Below are 21,048 nucleotides of genomic sequence, written 5' to 3' on the forward strand. Positions count from 1 at the left end.
ATAGTAAACAAATAAACCTAAAAACAAATTAAATACGATAGAATAGTGCACACATTTTTCTTTAAGAAAACAAATACTAAGTAAAATTCAAATCAATAAATACAGTTTAAAACAAATTAAACAGTAGCGAATAGAGCACAAACAAATAAAACAAAAAGGAATGGAACAATGTCTCAACACAATAGAAAAGACTACACTTAACTAGAGCGCAAAACAAAATACTGTAAATAAAACAATTAATAAAGCTCAAAACAGGATAAAAAGGAGAGCACAATTAGAACAGAACATAATAGAACAGAATAGAATAGAACAGATCACAATGGAATGGAAAAGAATAGAATAGAATAGAACACAACAGAGTAGAATAGAATAGAATAGAACACAAACTAGAAGAATAGAATAGAACAGAACACAACAGAATACAACAGAATAGAATATAATAGAACAGAATAGAACAGAACAGAACAGATCACAATGGAATGGAACAGAATAGAATAGAACACAACAGAGTAGAATAGAATAGAATAGAATAGAATAGAATAGAACACAACAGAGTAGAATAGAATAGAATAGAACACAACAGAATAGAATAGAACAAAATATAAAAGAACAGATCACAATGGAATGGAACAGAATAGAATAGAACACAACAGAGTAGAATAGAATAGAATAGAATAGAACATAACACAACAGAATACAATAGAATAGAATAGAATAGAATAGAACACAACAGAGTAGAACAGAATAAAATAGAACACAACAGAGTAGAACAGAATACAAAAGAACAGAATAGAATAGAATAGAACAGAATAGAATAGAACACAACATAGTATAACAGAATAGAATAGAACAGAATAGAACAGAACACAACAGAATATAACGGAATAGAATAGAATAGAATAGAATAGAATAGATCACCTCCTGGCAGTATGACAGGATCTTGCTGGGCTGGGTGAAGCATCCCTGTCGCCCCTGAGGATCTGGTTCCCACTGTCCACTCTCGGTGTTTATGTGTAGAAGCTGACGGCCACAAAACATGGCAATCTGAGGTTCTGCCAGATGAGGACTAACCGGTCCATTCACCTCCGTCATGGCCAGGGCCTGAGAAAGAGATATGGACTTATAATGCTGATTCAAAGTCAGAATAACCCTCAGTTCAACATTAAAGCATTATGTGCTGTGCATACATGTCAGTGACAGGTGTTTTCTTAGGGAACTAGTTTATAACCAAAGCATGAATATAAGTGCTAACTATGGAATGATATTGTGGACTTTATTCAAAAGGCATTGCAAATTGTATTTGCAATTGCGTTTCCAATTTGTGGACGCATAAAATGTGACATAATCCAAACGCAAATGCAAATCGCGCATTACCGTTTTCATTTTCGATTAAGTGAACGCACAGTGTCTGCCAAATTTAAAATGGAAATGCAAAGTCCGTTTGCAATTGTGTTTCCCATATCTTAGGAGCTATTAGCCTGTCATATTTAAATAGCAATATTAATGACCACATTTGCCTTTTCACTCTCTCTGCACTGTGCATGTAAACTGCCAAAACTCAAATGGAATCGCAATACCTTTTGCATTTGAATTTCCAACGTCTACACGGAAACCTGTCAATCAAGTGACAGGGGTGGGGCCATTTTATTGGGCGTGTTTGCATTGGGAAGTGACGATCGTACTAAAATGTACCATGTTTTCACTAGGGTAAATATGAGTTAACGATAGTGTTGAAATGTTCTTTAACGTTATGAAATGTTCTTTAACATCATGAACCATAAAATGTATTCAGTGTTCTGCTATTGTTTATTTTCATAATAGGTAAACACAGGCCACAAATTAACACGGTCACATTTCCTTGATTCAGCAGCTGCACGATGTAAAGCCGAGAGTCCTGTCTTGAATCTAGAGATCTGGTGCTGATTTGGTGTCGCTTGTTAGCTCAGTGGTTAGTGACTGTCTTTTCTCACGGCATACCGTCTTTTAGCGCGTGTTCGAAACCCGTGCCAACACAGACGTTCTTTATTTTTTTGTTTATCCTACTAACTTCAGGCGCTGATTTCGGACTTGCATCCTCAGTAGTTCAGACTTTGTGCATTCGACTCGGGAGTGAGATGTCTGCGAGGACACAGGTCCGGTAATTCTGAAAACAGCAGCGTACTTGATAACATGTCAGCTCGCCTTGACTACTGCAATTTTCCTCACTGTATGATCGCCCGTTTGGCGGCTGAAGTTAGTAGGATAAACAAAAAAATAAAGAACGTCTGTGTTGGCCCGGGTTTCGAACACGCGCTAAAAGACAGTATGCCGTGAGAGATGACAGTCACTAACCACTGAGCTCCCAAGCTACACTGAATCAGCACCAGATCTCTATATTCAAGACAGGACTCTCGGCTTTACATCGTGCAGCTGCTGAATCAAGGAAATGTGACCGTGTTAACTTGTGGCCTGTGTTTACCTATTATGAAAATAAACAATAGCAGAACACTGACTACATTTTATGGTTCATGATGTTAAAGAACATTTCATAACGTCTCAGACAACTGTACATTTGTGGCTACTGTGGCTAAATTATAAACACTATCGTTAACTCATATTTACCCTAGTAAAAACATGGTACGTTTTAGTACGATCGTCACTTCCCAATGCAAACACGCCCAATAAAATGGCCCCACCCCTGTCACTTGATTGACAGGTTTCCGTGTAGACGTTGCAAATTCAAATGCAAAAGGTATTGCGATTCTATTTGAGTTTTGGCAGTTTACATGCACAGTGCAGAGAGAGTGAAAAGGCAAATGTGGTAATTAATATTGCTATTTAAATATGACAGGCTAATAGCTCGTAAGATATGGGAAACACAATTGCAAACGGACTTTGCATTTCCATTTTAAATTTGGCAGACACTGTGCGTTCACTTAATCGAAAATGAAAACGGTAATGCGCGATTTGCATTTGCGTTTGGATTATGTCACATTTTATGCGTCCACAAATTGAAAATGCAATTGCAAATACAATTTGCAATTCCCTTTGAATAAAGTCCGCAATATCATTCCATAGCTAACCTCAAGTGCCAGTTTATTCAAATGCATAACAATATAGTAAACAAATGCAAAAAGGATGTGAAAACAGCATGTTTTGCAAACAGAGGACTCTCTTTGAGAAGATATCCAACTTTAATATCTCGTCTAGCATTGATGAAGCTAAAGAACTGAAATTGTTTGAAGTTCAAAGTGGCCTACATTCATGATAAAAATATGTTAAGCCTGGCTGCCTGTTATTACTGCAAACCAAAGAGTGATAAGAAATATTTGAGGCCAGCAAAAATTCAGAGCTATAGGGAAGTGGAAAGGACAGGACGAGGAGAGAGGGAAGAGGGGTGAGTACAGTTGTTATCACTGGCCTGACAGTGAGGAGGAAATATAACATGGAGGTTCAGTATTGAATTTCAAATTGAGCCAGCAAGCCAGACTTGCTTATAACCCTAAATGCATCTTATCCTTCTCCCATCAAACCTGCATGTGTAACTGGAGTACAGGCAAAGACAGCACACTCAACCGCAGAGGAGCACAGCAACAGCTTTTGTCACTGGATAGCCACAAATATGCATGCTCACCCATCAGGCCAAAATAAAAATGTTAATGAATTCAGAAGGGCAAAGGTGAACTACTATCTTTAAAAGGTAGAAGAGGCTCAGTATTATAATTGTCATTTTTTCATGAAACAAAGTGTCATTCTTCTCAGTGAATATTTTTAAAGGTATTTATTCTCTCTGTGTAGTGCCCTTTCAATGATCCCTTCTTGATTATGATTTTCTTTTTTGGGAATGGAAAACTGTGCATACTGGAAAGTATATGTACATAACATTTAAATAAATAAATTCTATAATAACCAAAAACTTTAAAAATAAACATTAATACATAAAAAAACACTATTCATAAATAAAATAGTACTGATGCATGAATAATATTAAATAATACAATACAAAAAAAAATGCTATTCTTTAATAAATTTGTATTGAAAAACATTATATAATTAAAAGTATAAATAAAATAGTATTGACAGAAATGTTATTAATAAACAAAATACAAAAAATAAATATTATTAATAAATAAATTAGTATTCATACATTTTATAAATAAAATACTAAAAATGAAAACTATTCATAAATAAAATACTCAAAATAATGAAATACTCAAAACTAAATTCTATTCATAAATTAAACAACACTGATAAAATATTAACAAATACTACAAATAAACAACATCTTTAAACAAAATAGTATTTAAACATTAGTATTTTTAATAAATACATTTTTAATAAATTAAAATACTAAAAGAAATACTATTGTTAAATTCAATATTTAAAAAAAAAACTAGATTATACATGCAAAACATTTTGTTTTGTAATAAAATTGTTAATTTAATTTTCCATATTGAAAATGAAATTGTATAGTATTATGGGATACAGAGGGCCTGCTAAGAGTAAAGTAAGAGTAAGCCATTGAGAGCACCCTCAGTTCCTGATCCGTACGAGTCTGGCCGAGTCTCTCTCACATCACTCAGTTTCTAGTTCATTCATTTCCTCTCTGTCTCTTTGGCAAAGGATGTAGGTATTGATCTGAAATGTGTTCAGTGCTTCTGGAGGAAGGGCCCCGGGGACAGTCACACATGCAGAGCAAACAGTAACCCTGTTGCTAGAGTCAGATGTTAATACAAGCTCATTGACCACTAGGTCATTTGAGTACATCAACACAGAGCAGGAAGCAAGGATCAGGTGAGAAGAGAGAGTCTAATGAGGGGAGAGGCTTCATTTCATCTGGTTATCCACCCATTTCACCGGTTAAGGCTTAGTAGCGGTACCGGGCACACTAATCACTTCTCTGCAACCAGGAGAATTTTGATATTTCTGTGTTAGTATAATATTTGCATGTCATTTGTCCTGTGCCTACAAGTCCCATATATATATATATATTTAAAACAATTTAATCCAAAGCCTCTTAGGAGATATATAAAAGCCTATGTTATGTACATAAATAATTCCAAATCAAATGAAATCAAATGAGATATACATCTGAGATACGTTACTTAAAACAAATGGCATAAAAAAGAACAAAATAAAAATGATTATGCTTTTAAAAAATGATTTATGAAAAGAATATAAAATAAAGGAAAAAAAAATACAAAATTGGGGCAACAATATAAAATTAACATATGCAGGAATCGTCACAGACAGGGAGAGAATGACTGCGCATTTCAGAGGACCATTAATCTGGGGTTTGTCTGTGCTAGAGTGATTTATCCTGGATTTTTTTTGTCTAATCTGATAAATTAGAGTCAAAATTTGTATCAGGGTATAGACACTGAATTGAAGAGAGGCAGGAGTTTACATGAGTGATTGTTTAAAAGTGTCAGACAGAGCTCTCGCTGGCTTCACTTACACTAACATACAACCAGCATCATTAATCTGAAGGATAAAAAAAAAATTATATATATATATATATATATATATATATATATATATATATATATATATATATATATATATATATATATATATATATATATGTATATATAGTATTTCATCATTTATTTAAATCTTACAAAAAGATATATTACAATTACTAAATTATATATGAATATATAAGATCACTTTAAAATAGAACATGAATATATATTTATATAAAATACTTTTCTATTTTTACTATACACATTTAAAATATAATTTAAAATAAACCTTTAAACAGTAAAATATGATATTCAGTTAAACTGAATTAAACTAATTTAATGAACACAAATATATTTGTAATATTCAAATATTATAAAATAAAATAATATTATATTAAGTTCAAATTATATAATTATATATTCATATATTTTTATTATTCAATTATAAATTATAATTATAATATTACAATTCTCTTATAAAATGTGCATATCAAATAATCATTTTAAATGAGAATTTAACTGTCATATACATATTTTTATATATTTCTAATTTAACATTATATTTTTATTTCTAAATACATTACATCTATGTAATAGTTTTAAGATTTTAAAAAAAAATTAAAAAAAGCATAAAAAAATTGTGTTTCAGGTCACAATGACTTTTTTAATCACAACTAAATCAGTTTTGATTTAGTCAAGCTAGAATAATTTCCTTTTCATCACACGTCTAGTAATTTTGATCAGTTTGGTTCTGTGGCCAAGAGAACTAGTGTATAAGATATTCTAGAGAACTGCAATAATGACTAACGAGGGAGAACAGATTGTAACATGATAATACCAGCAGATTTTGTGTGCGTCAGTGCTGTTCTTCTGCATGCGTGGAATCTGAGGGGGAGTGATGCTGCGAGGTTGCATGACTTCTTACTTGTGGGCAGAAAGACGCAATCAAAGCAAAAAACAGCTTTAAAAGCCTGTCAGAGTTTTTTTACACTCCAAAGCTCGCCACATGTCAATGGCATCCCAACTGAGGGCATCAATCTGGCAACCCTGGCAAAGACTGGAAACCCGGCTTACTTTAATCTTCAACGACAGAGTGAATGACAGACACACAGCACTCAGGCACCCAATTAGAGCGGAGATGCCCACAGGGAAGAAGAGGGGGGAAAAGAAGGAGAAAGGCAAATGTGAAAGTGATCAAAGGAAAACCCTGCCTCTGCTGGCCAATGCAAAAACGTTTGAAGTTCTTATTAAAATTTATGAGGAAATAAATATATAAATCGGAGCCATAAATATACAATAAATATACAGAGCCCACAGGATAGAGAGAGAGAGAGAGAGAGTGAGAGAGCGAGAGAGAGCGAGGAAGAGCAGCATTACTGCAGAGAGCTGAGAATAAGAGCAAATGCCATTAGGAGACTGTTGGATTAAAAATGATGGAAAAAATCTCATCAGCTTGAAGGCTTGACGAATTGGTTAGTGCTGCAGTGTTTGCATTGCACACACACACACACACACACACACACACACACACGTGTTAAATACTCAGATTTAACCCTGGTGTCATGACCTTGCACTTATTCATCGCAGAATTTCAGCTGTCGATTACTCAAGTGATCTGCTGGTGCCACTATTATTTTTGAGTAAAACTGATTCTTCAGTTGAAAATGTTTGACTTCTGACACAATTTCAGTACAGATTATATGGAAAAATTATTTCCTTAAAATTTTTGTTTATATAAAATATTATAATATTATCTTTTTATTCAGTATCTGTGTAGTATTGAAAGCATTATTACTGTAATTATTTTTCTTTACCAATATTTTTTTCTAATTATTAATATACGATATTTAATATACGATTTGTGTGTGTGTGTGTGTGTGTGTGTATATATATATATATATATATATATATATATATATATATATATATATATATATATATATATATATATATATATACTGTATATGTATGTGTGTGTGTTTATATATGCAGTGCTATTTTAGTATTTAGTATTAGTATATTTTTAATCCGTTTTTATTTTTATAGTTCCATTTCCATTTCCATTTTAATTTTAGTTATATAATATGCAATTATTATTTTTATTATTTATTGTTTTCATTATTTTGGTAGATTAAGTTAAAATAAATGAGAAAATAAACAACAAATATCTGAACTAAATTTGTTTATATATTTTATTTGATTTCAGTTAACAATTATTTTATATCAAGTAACGATTTCTTTAATTTTTTATTGATAAAATATGTCATGTACTGTATTCATAATGCCTGAATACAAACATCTAAATGATTTACGTTGAAAAAATCAATCAATCAATCAAATACAATAAAAAAAATAAATAAAAAAAGAGAAACATGTAACATAGTTTTTGGGCAAAACTTGAAACTAATTGTGATTCAACATTAACATCTAACAAAATGTTTATATTAATGCATTTCCAATTTTAATAAAATGCGTTACACTAAGCGAGACTTTGGTAACATTAAAGATGGTGCTCATTTAAAATTCTTTCAAAATAACAAATAATTTGTGTAGAATCTATTTGATTACATTACACTAAATTGAAACAAACACATGTATTTTTACATACCCTGACATGTATCTACAGTAAACCTCACACAGTGAGTTACAGCAATGCCTGGAGATATTAGGACTGATTATTATCAGCCAACCTGGTGTTTAGAGTTTTCTTTAAGACCTCTGATGTGGTTTAAAACAGGATGAAACCGGGCATGGTATTGACCGGCACCTCTATTTCCTAAAACTAGATAATGGGATGAGATAATTATTATTATAATATTTTTTTAATATTTTTTTTTTTTTAACAGGAGGAAGGTCATAGCCACATGGGAGACTTCCGGACATTTGAGAAGATAACCTGCCTGCACACATTTTCCAGCTCTTAGTTCCATATGCACACATGGCACAAACACACACTCAGAAACACACATGGTAAAGATCAATACCCAGAGCTGTTGTACAGTCCTACTCCTTCAATCGATATCAGTGCATCAGGAGCCCCGAGGTCTGATCTAAAACATGCACACACACGCACATACAAACAGAGGCTTGTTATATGCCAAGTCTTTCAGGCTTAGGCCAGATCGCATTCAGGGAACAGCAGATATGCACGACTCTGTGATGTGCATCATGCGATTAATTCACACAGTCTGCTAAAACCTGAGCCAGGTTACACAATGTTTGACATCCTCCATCCAAAGGAGAAAAAAAACAACTCTTTATCCCTCGGATAAAAGAAGAATTCGTAAGCGTCATTGTACTGGGGATGACAGAGATGAATGCATGCTCACATTCACTACAAGGTATTTAAGACGCTGCCTTTTATCTTGGTTGATGATGACAGATGCCATCAGTCTTGAAGCACTCCACGGGTTAAAGTGGAAGGATTATGCTTAAAGGGATAGTTCAAATAAAAATGACAATTCTGTCAGCACACGCATGGTTTTCCAAAACCTGTATAACTTAGTTATTATTATTTAAATTTTTTTTTTGTAAAAAAGAGAAGAAAAAAAATAAAAATAATCTGTAATCTGTAAAACATTTGTAAAAAAAAAACAAACAAAAACAAAACAATTCTAAACCAATCTAATTTCCTTAATATGGATACAGAACATTGTGCCCCCCCACCCTTCTTTTTTAATAGTGTATCCTAAAATAAATTCATATAACTTTTGAGCTACACTACAGTTTAAAGGTTTGGGGCCAGAACGAAATTACAGTATATAAAGAATTAAAACTGTTTATGACATTGATAATAATAAGAAATATTTCTGAGCATCAAATCAGAATATTAGATAGATTTCTAAAGGATCATGTGATGCTGAAAATATTCATAATATATTCAAAATATATTGCAATAAAAAATTGTTTTAAAATGGAATAGAATTTCACAGTATTAGCGTTTTTACTGTAGTTTTGATTTAAAAAAAGAGGCTTGGTGAGCACAGCAGACATCTTTTAAAAATAAATAAATACAAATAATTCTTACCAACCCCAAACTTTTGAACTATAGTGTATATTTAAAATCGACTAAACCACTGTGACTAGATCATTTTCATTTACTACTGACTTACATTTCAGTCTGTTTCTCATGGAGATACATCATATGATTTTAGAAGACTTGTAATAAAGTGCACAAGTCATATAACCTACTATTCTTTCATTATACTGACAAAAGTGGCTGGCAGATTCTTAAAACCTGATGTGCTCCATCTAAGAAAGAAAGAAAATTATACAGGTGTAGGTTTGGAAAAACACAAGACTGGAGCAAATATTTGTCATTTTTGAGTGAACTATCTTTCTAACTTTTCTGCTAGAGGAGATTCAACTGCAGTAAACCAAATGAACACCATAAACACCATCTAATAGCAGCTTCCCCTTGCAGATAGAACCTAAAAAACTGTTTTTTTGCTCTGAGGCAAACAGGGAAATTAGCAAAAGATAATAATGAAAAAAGAACATCAAAAGATTGATTGAAATGTTTTCCAGGAGTAAAGAAAACATTTTGCAGTACGATAAAATAGCATTCACATGCCACTCACAATGGAAACTGCAGCATTTCATACAAAGTCTTGTTAAAAAGAAAATCCCATCAATGCAGATTCAGCCATTGTTTTGTTGTAATCGACCACGCTATCTCGCTAATGTAATTAGATTACGTTCTGATCCGTTCCATTAAGTTCAGTTCAATTCAGTTCAAAAGCTTTATCCATTACCTTTAAAAACAGAAAATTATATTTGACTCATAATGCAAGTCACACGCTCCATAGTAATGCTATTGAAAAGCTCCATTTGATTCCTGTACGCTCTTGAACTCTTAACATTCAGCAGTCACCGATTAAATCCTGTTAAATGGCTGTGACTACATTCACAAACCACACAGGTCCATTAAAAATGGATTTGCTCTCATTCACTGCTGCTCATGCTCCATCTGTACAATGGAAACTTAAGATTTTATCATGCAAAAGGCCCTGTGCTCACAGCTCGAGCCATCCAAAACAGCGTGTGTACTTGTTTTTGGAGAATTATGTCCTGATTGATTTTCCTTCAAGTCAAAGTGAAGTGCAGCAAGCTATATGTCACCTACAGCTCATTGAGGAAGAGAGCGAGGGTTCGCCTTACCCAAATAATACCCCTTAATTGGACAGTCAGAGCTGGGTGTATCCAGAGCGAGTTCAACATAGAGGAGGGAATGCAAGCACAGCCAGACAATCACCCACACAGATACACTCAAATGTGTTTGATTTGGCTCTAGAGCTCAACCAGACTTGGAAGCAATGACATTTACTCTAAACAAACTACACACACACACACACGCACACACACACACACACACACACACACACACACACACACACACACACACACACACTACACTTTCCTAGTATGAAGAGTGAGAACAGACCAGCTTAGACCTAGAAAGACCTTTACGCTACCATTAAAACGTTTGGAGTTAGTAAGCACAGATGCAATGAATTGATTAAATGTGACAGTAAAGACATTTATAAGGATACAAAGGATCTCTTTTTCAAATAAAAGCTGTTTTTATTTATTTTTTTTTTACATTTTTTATTTATCAAAGACTCCTAAAAAGAAAACGTGTCACAGGTTCAACAAAAATATTAAGCGGCACAACTATTTTCAACATTGATAATAATAATAAAAATGTTTGTTGAGCAGCAAATCAGCATTTTAGAATGATTCCTGAAGGATCATGTGACATGATCCTTCAGGAATCAAACCAAACAAACATGTAAATATCAATAAATGTAATAATTTTGATTCATCTAAGTCTAATTTAATTAAAGCACTCCCTTTTTAAAAAAAAAAAAAACCTTCCCTACATCAAATTTATCCCTACAGTAGCTTTGTTTCCGTCACACTGTTTTGATGTACATTTTAAAGCATCGCATAAGAAATGAGTGATGGAAATGCCAAATATCTGAAAAAATAAAATAAAATAAAAATACCTTAATGTGCAAAAATGTTTTTATGCTCGCCTGAGGTGGTTTTTGACTTCGAGTTCGAGATCGAGTTGCCTCCATATGCATCAAAAAAGTAATATGACTTTGGGTGAAGGGACTGGATAAGTTGACTAACCAGTGGACCGATCTCATTGCACAGCATCTGAAATGTTGTTTCGGTCGTTCTGCAATGCCTGAGCAAAGTCTGTCATCAAAGTATTTATGCATAACTGCCTCCCAGAATTTATACTTCTGTGTTCCCAAATAGCAGCTCTGAAAAGCAATGACCACATTTATAGTAAAGTAAATTATTATATATGAAAAGTATTAATTTCAGTAGCTTTTCCTACTTTTCTTAGAGATATTTAATGCCAGTTTATCAGTACGTGATGATTTATGTGATTTTATTCCTATTTTGGGCATACGTTAGATTCATAATTTTGGATGGAAACATAGCTACTGAGTGCTTAAAGTCAATATAAAACAGCAACAGCAAACATTTTTGGTTCCATAATAAGATATTTAACAGGGAAAAAAGGATAACCAATAGAATAAAATGAAGCTCCTACATTTCCTTAAGCTATTACCAATCACGATTACAAGATTTTTGTTCTTTGGAATAACACTCACCAATAAATCACTCTAGGAATGTGTATTACAGTATATTAACCACCATGTTTAAACAAACACAAAACCACCCCATATTCAATCCAGCTTCCCCTGAGATTGTATTCCAGCTGTTTGTAGCAACATATGAAATACAGTTCATTCAATAACAGTGTCCTGCTTTCTGATTAAATATTCCACTCCCGGTGCTGTTCCTGGTCGTAGATGCAGGATGACATCATGCCTGGCGATGATGCAATCGTGCAGAGCTAGTGGGTAAGTGAGCAGAGAGAGGACGCCAGTTCATCATGTGTCACCTTTTAACAAGTCAACCTTGTTTTAATCCATCAGACCACCCTGCAGTAAATACGGAGTGTATGGACTGTGTGTGTGTGTGTGTGGATCCTCTGTTCATTAGAGATGTAGTCATCTCCATCTGTACCCATGTGTAGTAGGACGAGCCCATACACCATGCATCATTTTAGACATGTGCTGGCAGGTGAAAATAGTGGGCCGCAGGTTATTATTATTATTATTATACATGAAAATTACACAACAAGCTCTGGCTTGTCAGGCAGTGTACCTGGAAACGCTTCTTCCTTTGGCTCAGCGGCACAGTGGGCTTCTGCCGCAGATTTGGGTAATAAATAGAAACAAACATGCGCAAAGCTCTAGCTTGCGCTTACACAGAAATGTCTTTCTGCAGGACAGATGGCCCTAATAGTGGGTGGCTGGCCAGCTCTCCGGCCCCCCTCCACCCTTTCTCTCTCTGACTTTCTGCTGATCTCAACCCTCCGCAATCTGTCTTCCTCTCCCCTCCTCTCTGTGTCGCTTTCCCCCTCCACCCCTACCCAAAGTAATACAGCCCCTACAAGATTTGGGTGCATTCATCATTGTAATCATGCTGATTAATTATTCAGTGCTCAGCTTCATTTGCCTGCCAGCCCTTGATTAGGAGAGCGTAGAGTCAGCTGGGTCCACCCTGCTCTTGGATGTGGAGAAGCCTGATGAAAAAGCCCGGACAGTCTCGGTTCAGTCAGAGCAACAACCACTATTAGATTCTGACGCTAATTGTGTGCCCCATGCTAATTGCATGCTGTAATTAATGTTAGCGAAAAGCAACGAGCTGTGGAGCCATAGATTCTCACACTTGGCTGGTGTGAAGGATGGACAACACAGCAGGAAATGAGATGTTACAAGGCAAACAGTTCAACATCCCTTGCTAAAATGATTGGCCAGTTTTCATACTGGTTTATGCTGGTTTAGTTTGCTGGATGAACACAATCACATGGCAATTCATAACTATTTTATATTTTGGTGAATCGGTTATTAATTCATATGATTCATTCATTGTATATTTGTACAATCTGCTTACTATGTGAATTAGCATATAAATCTCACAATTCTGACTTATCTTTCTGGCAATTCTGAGAAAAATCAGAGTTGTGTGATGTTAACTATGATATAACTTGCAATTCTGAGAACAAAAGTCAGAATCGTGACATAACAACAACAACAACAAAAAATGTCACTATTGCAAAGAAATAAACTCAGAATTGCGAGACATTAGTTAAGAAATTGCAATTAGGAGAAAAATTCTAAACTTTTATAATTGCGATAAAAAGTTTTACCTTTTTTTTTACCCGCAATTACCTTTTTATTTTATTTTTTTAATCTTCGGAATTGGAAGATGTAGTGATATAAGATGTAACTCGCAATTCTGAGAAGAAAAGTTCAAACTTTGTGATATAAACTCGCAATTCTATGAAAAAAATAAGTAATTATTGCAAAGATATAAAATTGTAAGAGGCTAACTAGTATATTTCTCTGTTCTCAGAATTTTGAATTGTGAGATGTAAGCTTGCAATTCTGCAGGGAAAAAATATCATATCTGCAAGATGTTAACTAAGATATAATTTGCACTTTGGAGAAAAGAGTCTGAAATGTGAGATATAAGTGCTAAATTGTGAGGGGGAAAAAGGCAGAATTGCGAGATAAAAGGTTCCGAATTGTGTGACATAAACTCGCAATTCTGTGATAAGTCTTACACTATACTAAGATTTGAACTCAGAATTGCGAGATGTTAACCGAGGTATAGCTCTCAAGTAGGAAAGTCTGAATTGTTAGATGTAAAATAAAAAGTTGCAACTATCTTTTTTATTTATTTATTTTTCTGTGGTGGAAAAGCTTATGCCCCAAAGATGGTTATGTTTAGGATTTTGGAAGTTATGATTACAATTGATACATTTTCGTACAACATAGAAGAAACAAAGTCATAGTAAACAGATCAATAGATCTATTCATATTAACAATTGAACAGAATCTTCAGGATTGGGTAACTTACCCTTCTAAGCCAACTAATTAGGTGATTTGCAAGTGTGTATCATACAAATTTGTACGATTCACATTCTATGAATTCACATAAAATTGTCATCTTGTAAGATAATAATGTTTTCCTAAGCGATCGGGTTGTGTAGCTCACCAGCACCCAACACTATTTATTCTCTATCTGTTTGTTTTGCCTTGGGGTGAAGCATGGGCTGTAAGGCAGTGGTGTCTGGACTGACAGGGCAGCTGGATGCTCTCCGTTTAGGGTCTCATCAGTCCAGATTAGTTGAGCTGGAGCTCCAGCTGCCTTGATGAGGAGCAGATGATGGGTGACCCCTGCAGGGATTGTTGTGGGACGTGGTTTGCACACTAGAGAAGCCAAACCCCCACACATTTGAATGCAGAAGGGTGTACTCACACTTACTTGTCTATTAAGAATTCAATTCATCCGTGTGTAGAGGGATAGTTCAACCCAGAATTAAATTGTGTTATCATTTACTCACCCTCATTTCAATCCAAATCCATTCGAATCTCAAGAAGGTATTTTGAAGAACATTGGGGCCCTAGACGAAAATACTTTCATTCTTTAGACAAAACAAAACACTGAGACATTTCTCAAAATTTTCATAGAAAATAGAAAGCAAGTAAATGTTTTTCATTTGAGGTGAACTAACCCTTCTAAGCCTGTATATTAGTGGTATGTTCAAACAGTGGTATTTTCAATAATTTACTCACCCTCATGTCATTCGTTCACATTAAAATAAATAAATAAATTTAAGTATTTAGCAGACGCTTTTATCCAAAGCGACTTACATTGAATTCAGGCTAACAATTTTCTCCTAACATGTGTTCCCTGGGATTTGAACCCCCAACCTTGCGCTTGCTAATGCAATGCTTTACCACTTGAGCTACTGGAACTGGAATATCATTTTGTGTTACATAGAAGAAACATTTGAACAAATGATGACCATTTTCTTGTTTGAGTCAAACCCGACAAAGCCAGCTAATTATCTGGTATAATGGTGATATTTGCAAAAAAAGAAAAATAAACACTTGTAACATAAAGCAAGAAAAAATCTTTAAGTGATAGTCCATCCTAAAATGAAAATGGTCAGCCTTTATATGATTTCTGCAGAACGCAAAAAGAAGATATTTTATGATATGTGTTCTACAGATAGAAAGGATGTCATACTTCGAACTACATGATAGTGAGTAAATAATGAATGAATTTTTTACGTCCTTAAAAGTACTGGTGTTAGATAATAATAACCAGTAAAGCAGATGAATTAGTCATAACCCGAAAAGTTTACTCAATGAATTACTGTGCATTTGTGGGCTATAAAGTCGTGATGTCCATGTCGTGTGTCTCTGTTTTAATACCACATTTTGTGTAGAAGAAGCCATGATGCGTAGCTGGAGATCTCCCACGAAGCCTGTGAGTTAAACCACAAGAATAGTCCTACTGGTCTGAGAGGTTTCTACACTCCCACATTAGTCCAGATGGGCACCAGCAGCGAGAGGTGAGTCACTGTTAAACCACACAAACACTCACCAGACCTTAAATAACCGAGCACGCTCCTAATATACAAACAATCTACAGGACCAGCAGGGAAAATGTTGTTTTCTGCATTGAGCCGTTGCTGCAGTGTTTTAACTGAGAAATGTGTCTGACTCAGAGAGTGATGTATGACTAAACATTCCACGTTCAACAATCTCCTGTCAAACTCTATTTTTTCTTTGTTGCTGTCACCCGCAGTTCCGTTCCTTTCCATCATTAAAGCTTTTTGTCCATTCCCCCTCGAAAGTGGGCTGCTCCCTTTTTATAGCTTAATCGCGAGAACATCAAGGACGACATCAAGCAATCTTTTTTTAAAAGACAAAGAGGCCTTTTCATTTTCTAAATTCAATAACTTCTATTCAGATTGAGGAACGGTTCATAGATGACGGGTCTCGGTGAGACACTCAGTTTTTGGGGTCTTTCTGATGAACACATAATGTCCTGCTATCTCTCTCTCTCTCTCTCTCTCTCTCTCTCTCTCTCTCTCATCAAAAAACAAAACACTTGTCAAGCATAATTTGTACAATTACAACTAAGTCTAGCATGACCCAAAAAGCATAGAACAAAGGCAAGATTCTGGTTGGAACTGTGTGAAATCTTTAACTAGCACTTTTTGACATTGCAAGAACAGTGAGTCTGACACTTAGAACTAGATTTTGACATTTCCTTAAGAAAAACCTGTGCAAAACTAGCTGTCATGATGTTCTGAGTGGTTTTTAGAGTGGGCTATGCAGTTCCTATGGTGCCTGTGGATGTGAGTTCAATGCAAGTTTATGGGATTTTTATTTATTTATTTTTTTGCCTGTTTTATTGTCCACAAAGCAAATCTAAAAGCATTACCACTCCTCTCGTAAATAGTCTGCATGCTGCATGATTTGAGGCATCATTCATGCTAGCAGTGCAAGCTGTATAGAAACAGTCATACACCACAGTTTAATACTTCTTCAGATCAATGGCAGTAAATACTACCTCAGTCATTACAACATTATAACCATTATTGATTATTCATATATGGTCTTGATTTTGCATTTGAAAAAATGAAATTATAATAAAATTATATGCCATATTTTTTTCAAGCACAACATTAAATAAATAATATATATATATATGTGTGTGTGTGTATATATATATATATATATATATATATATATATATATATATATATATATATATATATATATATATATATATATATATATATATATATATATATATATATATATATATATATATATATATATATATATATATATATATACACACACACACATATGCAATATATATGCAAAATATGTATTATTTACACCATAATCAACACCCAGAGATCATAAAAATTACACAATCATTATCTTCCACTTATGTTGTATCCCTCCAACAATTTTTAGTTTGATGGAATGAATGAGAAGTGCAGTAACCCCTGCTGTTCTTAGCTTAAACAAAGGAAATTGTTTGCAAAAGGAGTGACAAACAGCATATCACTGTTGTACTGAGGACAAATGATTCCTATTTCATAAAGAAAACAGCAATATACTCCAATATTACCAATATTAAAACCACAGTAGTCTACCCCAACCACATGCCATTCAGACTCTATAATGCAAATACTCTAATGTACAGCATGAGATTTCTAAGTGTTTAGAAAGGAGGATATACTTTAACTTACACTTTAAAAAAGCAGACTGGAAAGACTTTTAAGTTTAAAGTATGTACTTTGTACCCGATGCATGTTCAAATTTAGCTCACAGCATTATTCTGCTCTTATATTACTTTTATTTTCTATACCCTATTATGTCAAAAGTGTTCAAAATTACAAAAATAATAAGTTTTCTTCAGCAAATTTGTCACCACAGTACTAGGATGTTACTCTAAAAATAGCTTATTTGCTTATTTAAAATTTTATAGAACACAATTTCTGATTTTTATTTTTTTTATCACAAACTAAGTTAATAGCAAAAATGTATACATTAATCATTTTCTTTGCCCATGCATGCAAATCCAGATTTAGGCCAACTCAGGTTACTTGCTACTATATGACAGAAAATAAAAGTTTGAAAAATTATACAAATGTATAAATTGAACGGATTATACACCACTGAAATCTTTTTTCTAATGATACCAGCTGCACTAGAGACGTTTGCGCTTTCTGACTCAGAAAATCTGCCATTTTTCGAGTGGCCTCAGATGACGCAAACCCATAGGACGTCAGGCTCTGCTGCGTAAATTTAACATGTGTTTATGTAAATCTTGTGTCTTCCTGTCCAAACTAAAGTATAATCTCGCCAGACAATGACTGCAAAGGATTTATAGAATAACACTACTCTTGACATCACCGATCACTTTTCTTGGGCCTTGCATATAAATAATGAAATATAACATGAAATGTCCGTGGCACTAGTTATCACTGTAAATATGTTTCAGTTTATTCCTTATACTCATTTAATGCATTTCATTCGTTCAGTGTCTTATGCCAGAGCAAATCAGCGTCTATGCCATCTGAAAGCTTGCCAGCAAGACACGGCATTTTAACAACTGTGAAATCACTAATCCTGCTTTGGAATCGCTTGCTTTTCTTTGCGGGTTACTGCAGATCAGCAAATGGCATGAGAATTGGATTTGAAAGAATAAAGATGATATTTTTCCGCTTTCTTTCGAGGCAGGTGCGTGTATCAATGCTAATGTGTATGTTTAAAGACCTATTTATCAAATTCAGCTTGTTAAATGAAAGTTCAAATAACAGTCATCAAGTGAATTACTTTCATCTGCGCTGTGGGAATATTCTGATCTCTTATCCCTCTGAATAATCATTCAATCAGCATGGAATTCATCACTGAAATCAAACATTTAATTCATAAACCTACCGCCAGCCTTTTTTGGTTTGCGTCACTTTTATTACCACCACAACCTTTGGGACTTTAAAACAGCCAAGGAAAAAATAAATGTATATATACATACCCACACACACACAAATACATTCATGAATATAAATACATTGCAGAAATGAATATATTATTACATGCATTATTTTACATATTTAAAGCTGCAGTCCGAAACTTTGTGTTCAAAACGTTCAAAATGTCTATAATAAGCAAGTACACCATGAATCCATTTTCCAAACAGTGTTTTTGGCTTGTTCTGAATCACTACAGTACACCAATAATACATTTATATTTGGACTATTTAGACTGGTTCAGGTAGGTACCACTGTGGAGTAGCCCAGTACCTGCGTGATTCACCATAGACATAAACCGAGAGAAGTAGCTCCGGCTACAATGTTCTACCGCAAGACACACGCAGTTCTGTTTATAAACCGCTAGCTCGCCAAACGTTACGGACTCCAGTTTTAATTTTACTGATGAATTCCTTGCTTAGGATTAGATGATTGGAAAAAGAAATCAGTAAATAAATGCATAAACAAATATTTTGAGAATAGAGCCATATAAATAGAATATAGAATATAGCTATAAAATGAATGTGAATAGCAAATCTCAGATAGTGTCACAATCTCCAGCTGAAGTGCCCATGAACTCCACTAGAGGGCACTCCACCCCTGACTCTTGCCACGCTCACAGACTACATTTCCCATAATCCTTTGCCGGACTCATCATCACTTATTGCATTCACCTGTGTCTTGTTACCTCCATCAGTCGCACCATATTTGTAGCCTGGTTATCCATTAATTCATTGCTCAGTATTGTTAGCCTGTTGCGTTCCCTAGTTCCTTGCTTTCTTGCCGTGCCTTGTTTTTTGACCCTGGACTGTTTCTGAGTGTTTGCTGCCTGCCATGATCATTTCCTGGTTACTGGATTATTCTTTTGTCTCGCCCTGGATTGTACTTGTTTTTGACCCTGCTGACCACTCTTTGGAATAAAGCCTGCATTTGGATCCACTACCGGGTTGTCACACCTTTATCATTACAGATACAGTCTTTTATTAATTTGAATCAGAAATATTTGAGACATTGCTGACCTCTGTATAAACTTGGGAGGCCAATCAAAAAGAGGAGATTATTTGAAAAATCTTAAAAGTATATTCTTAATTTAATTTATGAATTATGTTGACCTTACCAAGGAAAAATTAGAAGAATAAAGCACACACATGGGTTGTAGAAGATGTGGAAGCAAATATAATTTGTTTATGGAACTGCTCTTAAGGCTTTCCTAAAGAGAAGCACCTGTAAAGAGGCTACAAATTTCAACACCTCAACACACACAAACACAAAAAAAATGTCTGTATGTTCCTTGTTTCTTTTCGTCACAAAAGGACAATCCAATCCTAATGGGAGCTTTTTGTAATTCACACAATGTTTCTTCAAGGCTGTTTTGTTGCAGCAACTGACCATGTGTAAAATGAATACAGTCCTGCAACATTTGAAAAGGTCCCCACTGGTCTTTCAAAAGCTTCTGTCTGTAATAATGTTTCTGTGCAGTCAGCGAATGTAGGGGTCAAGACCTTTTTTTTGCTCAAGTTTGTGCTCTTTTTTTTAAAAGCACATTTGCACATCACGTTTATCCTCATTATGCCTTCGTTTCTTCTCTGCTCTCATCTCTTCCTCACTCTCTCACTCTCTTTTCTCTACATTTAATACTTCTGTTGGATTTGTCTGCGGCAGGTTGCTGTCTTCACGCTGCAGTCCACTTTGGATCTCTTTTACATGAGGTATGTGTGTGTGTGTGTGTGTGTGTGTGTTACAGATAAGATGATGATTGACTTCAGTAGGTGTAAACCTGAGTTTAGCATCAAGAAATGCCACTGTAGTGATTGTGGATGGCTGATGTACATGTACAAGATTTAGTGTAAACAGCCCAAGTCAAATATATTAGTTGATGGATTATGTATCATGAATTCTAGATGAATGTTAATTTATAAATATACTATTGTTCATTAGTTCATGTCCATTCATAATACAGTAAATAATGTTAAAACTTTGTTTTATATACACTTTTGAAAGAAATTTATAATTTTATTCAGCAGGGACACATTAAAATGGTCAAACATGTCAGTACGGACATTTATAATGTTACTAAATATTTCCATTTCATATAAATAAATCCAGAAAAATCATTAGAAATATTAGGCAGCACAGCTGTTTTCAAAATTGATAATAATAAGA

At 34.3% G+C, this 21,048-nt stretch overlaps 1 protein-coding gene across 4 annotated transcripts in view; it reads right to left on the reverse strand.

Moving 5' to 3' along the window:
- The window catches only part of aplp1 (amyloid beta (A4) precursor-like protein 1), a 51,740-nt gene that overhangs the window by 16,435 nt on the left and 14,257 nt on the right, over positions 1-21,048 (reverse strand). For all 4 annotated transcript variants that reach the window (XM_059534105.1, XM_059534108.1, XM_059534109.1 and 1 more), the window contains exon 2: positions 919-1,101. In XM_059534105.1, the coding sequence (XP_059390088.1) occupies positions 919-1,101 (183 nt within the window). The remainder of the gene's footprint in view (positions 1-918; positions 1,102-21,048) is intronic.

Source organism: Carassius carassius, chromosome 41 (genome assembly GCF_963082965.1).
Source record: "Carassius carassius chromosome 41, fCarCar2.1, whole genome shotgun sequence".
Taxonomy (NCBI): Eukaryota; Metazoa; Chordata; class Actinopteri; order Cypriniformes; family Cyprinidae; genus Carassius; species Carassius carassius.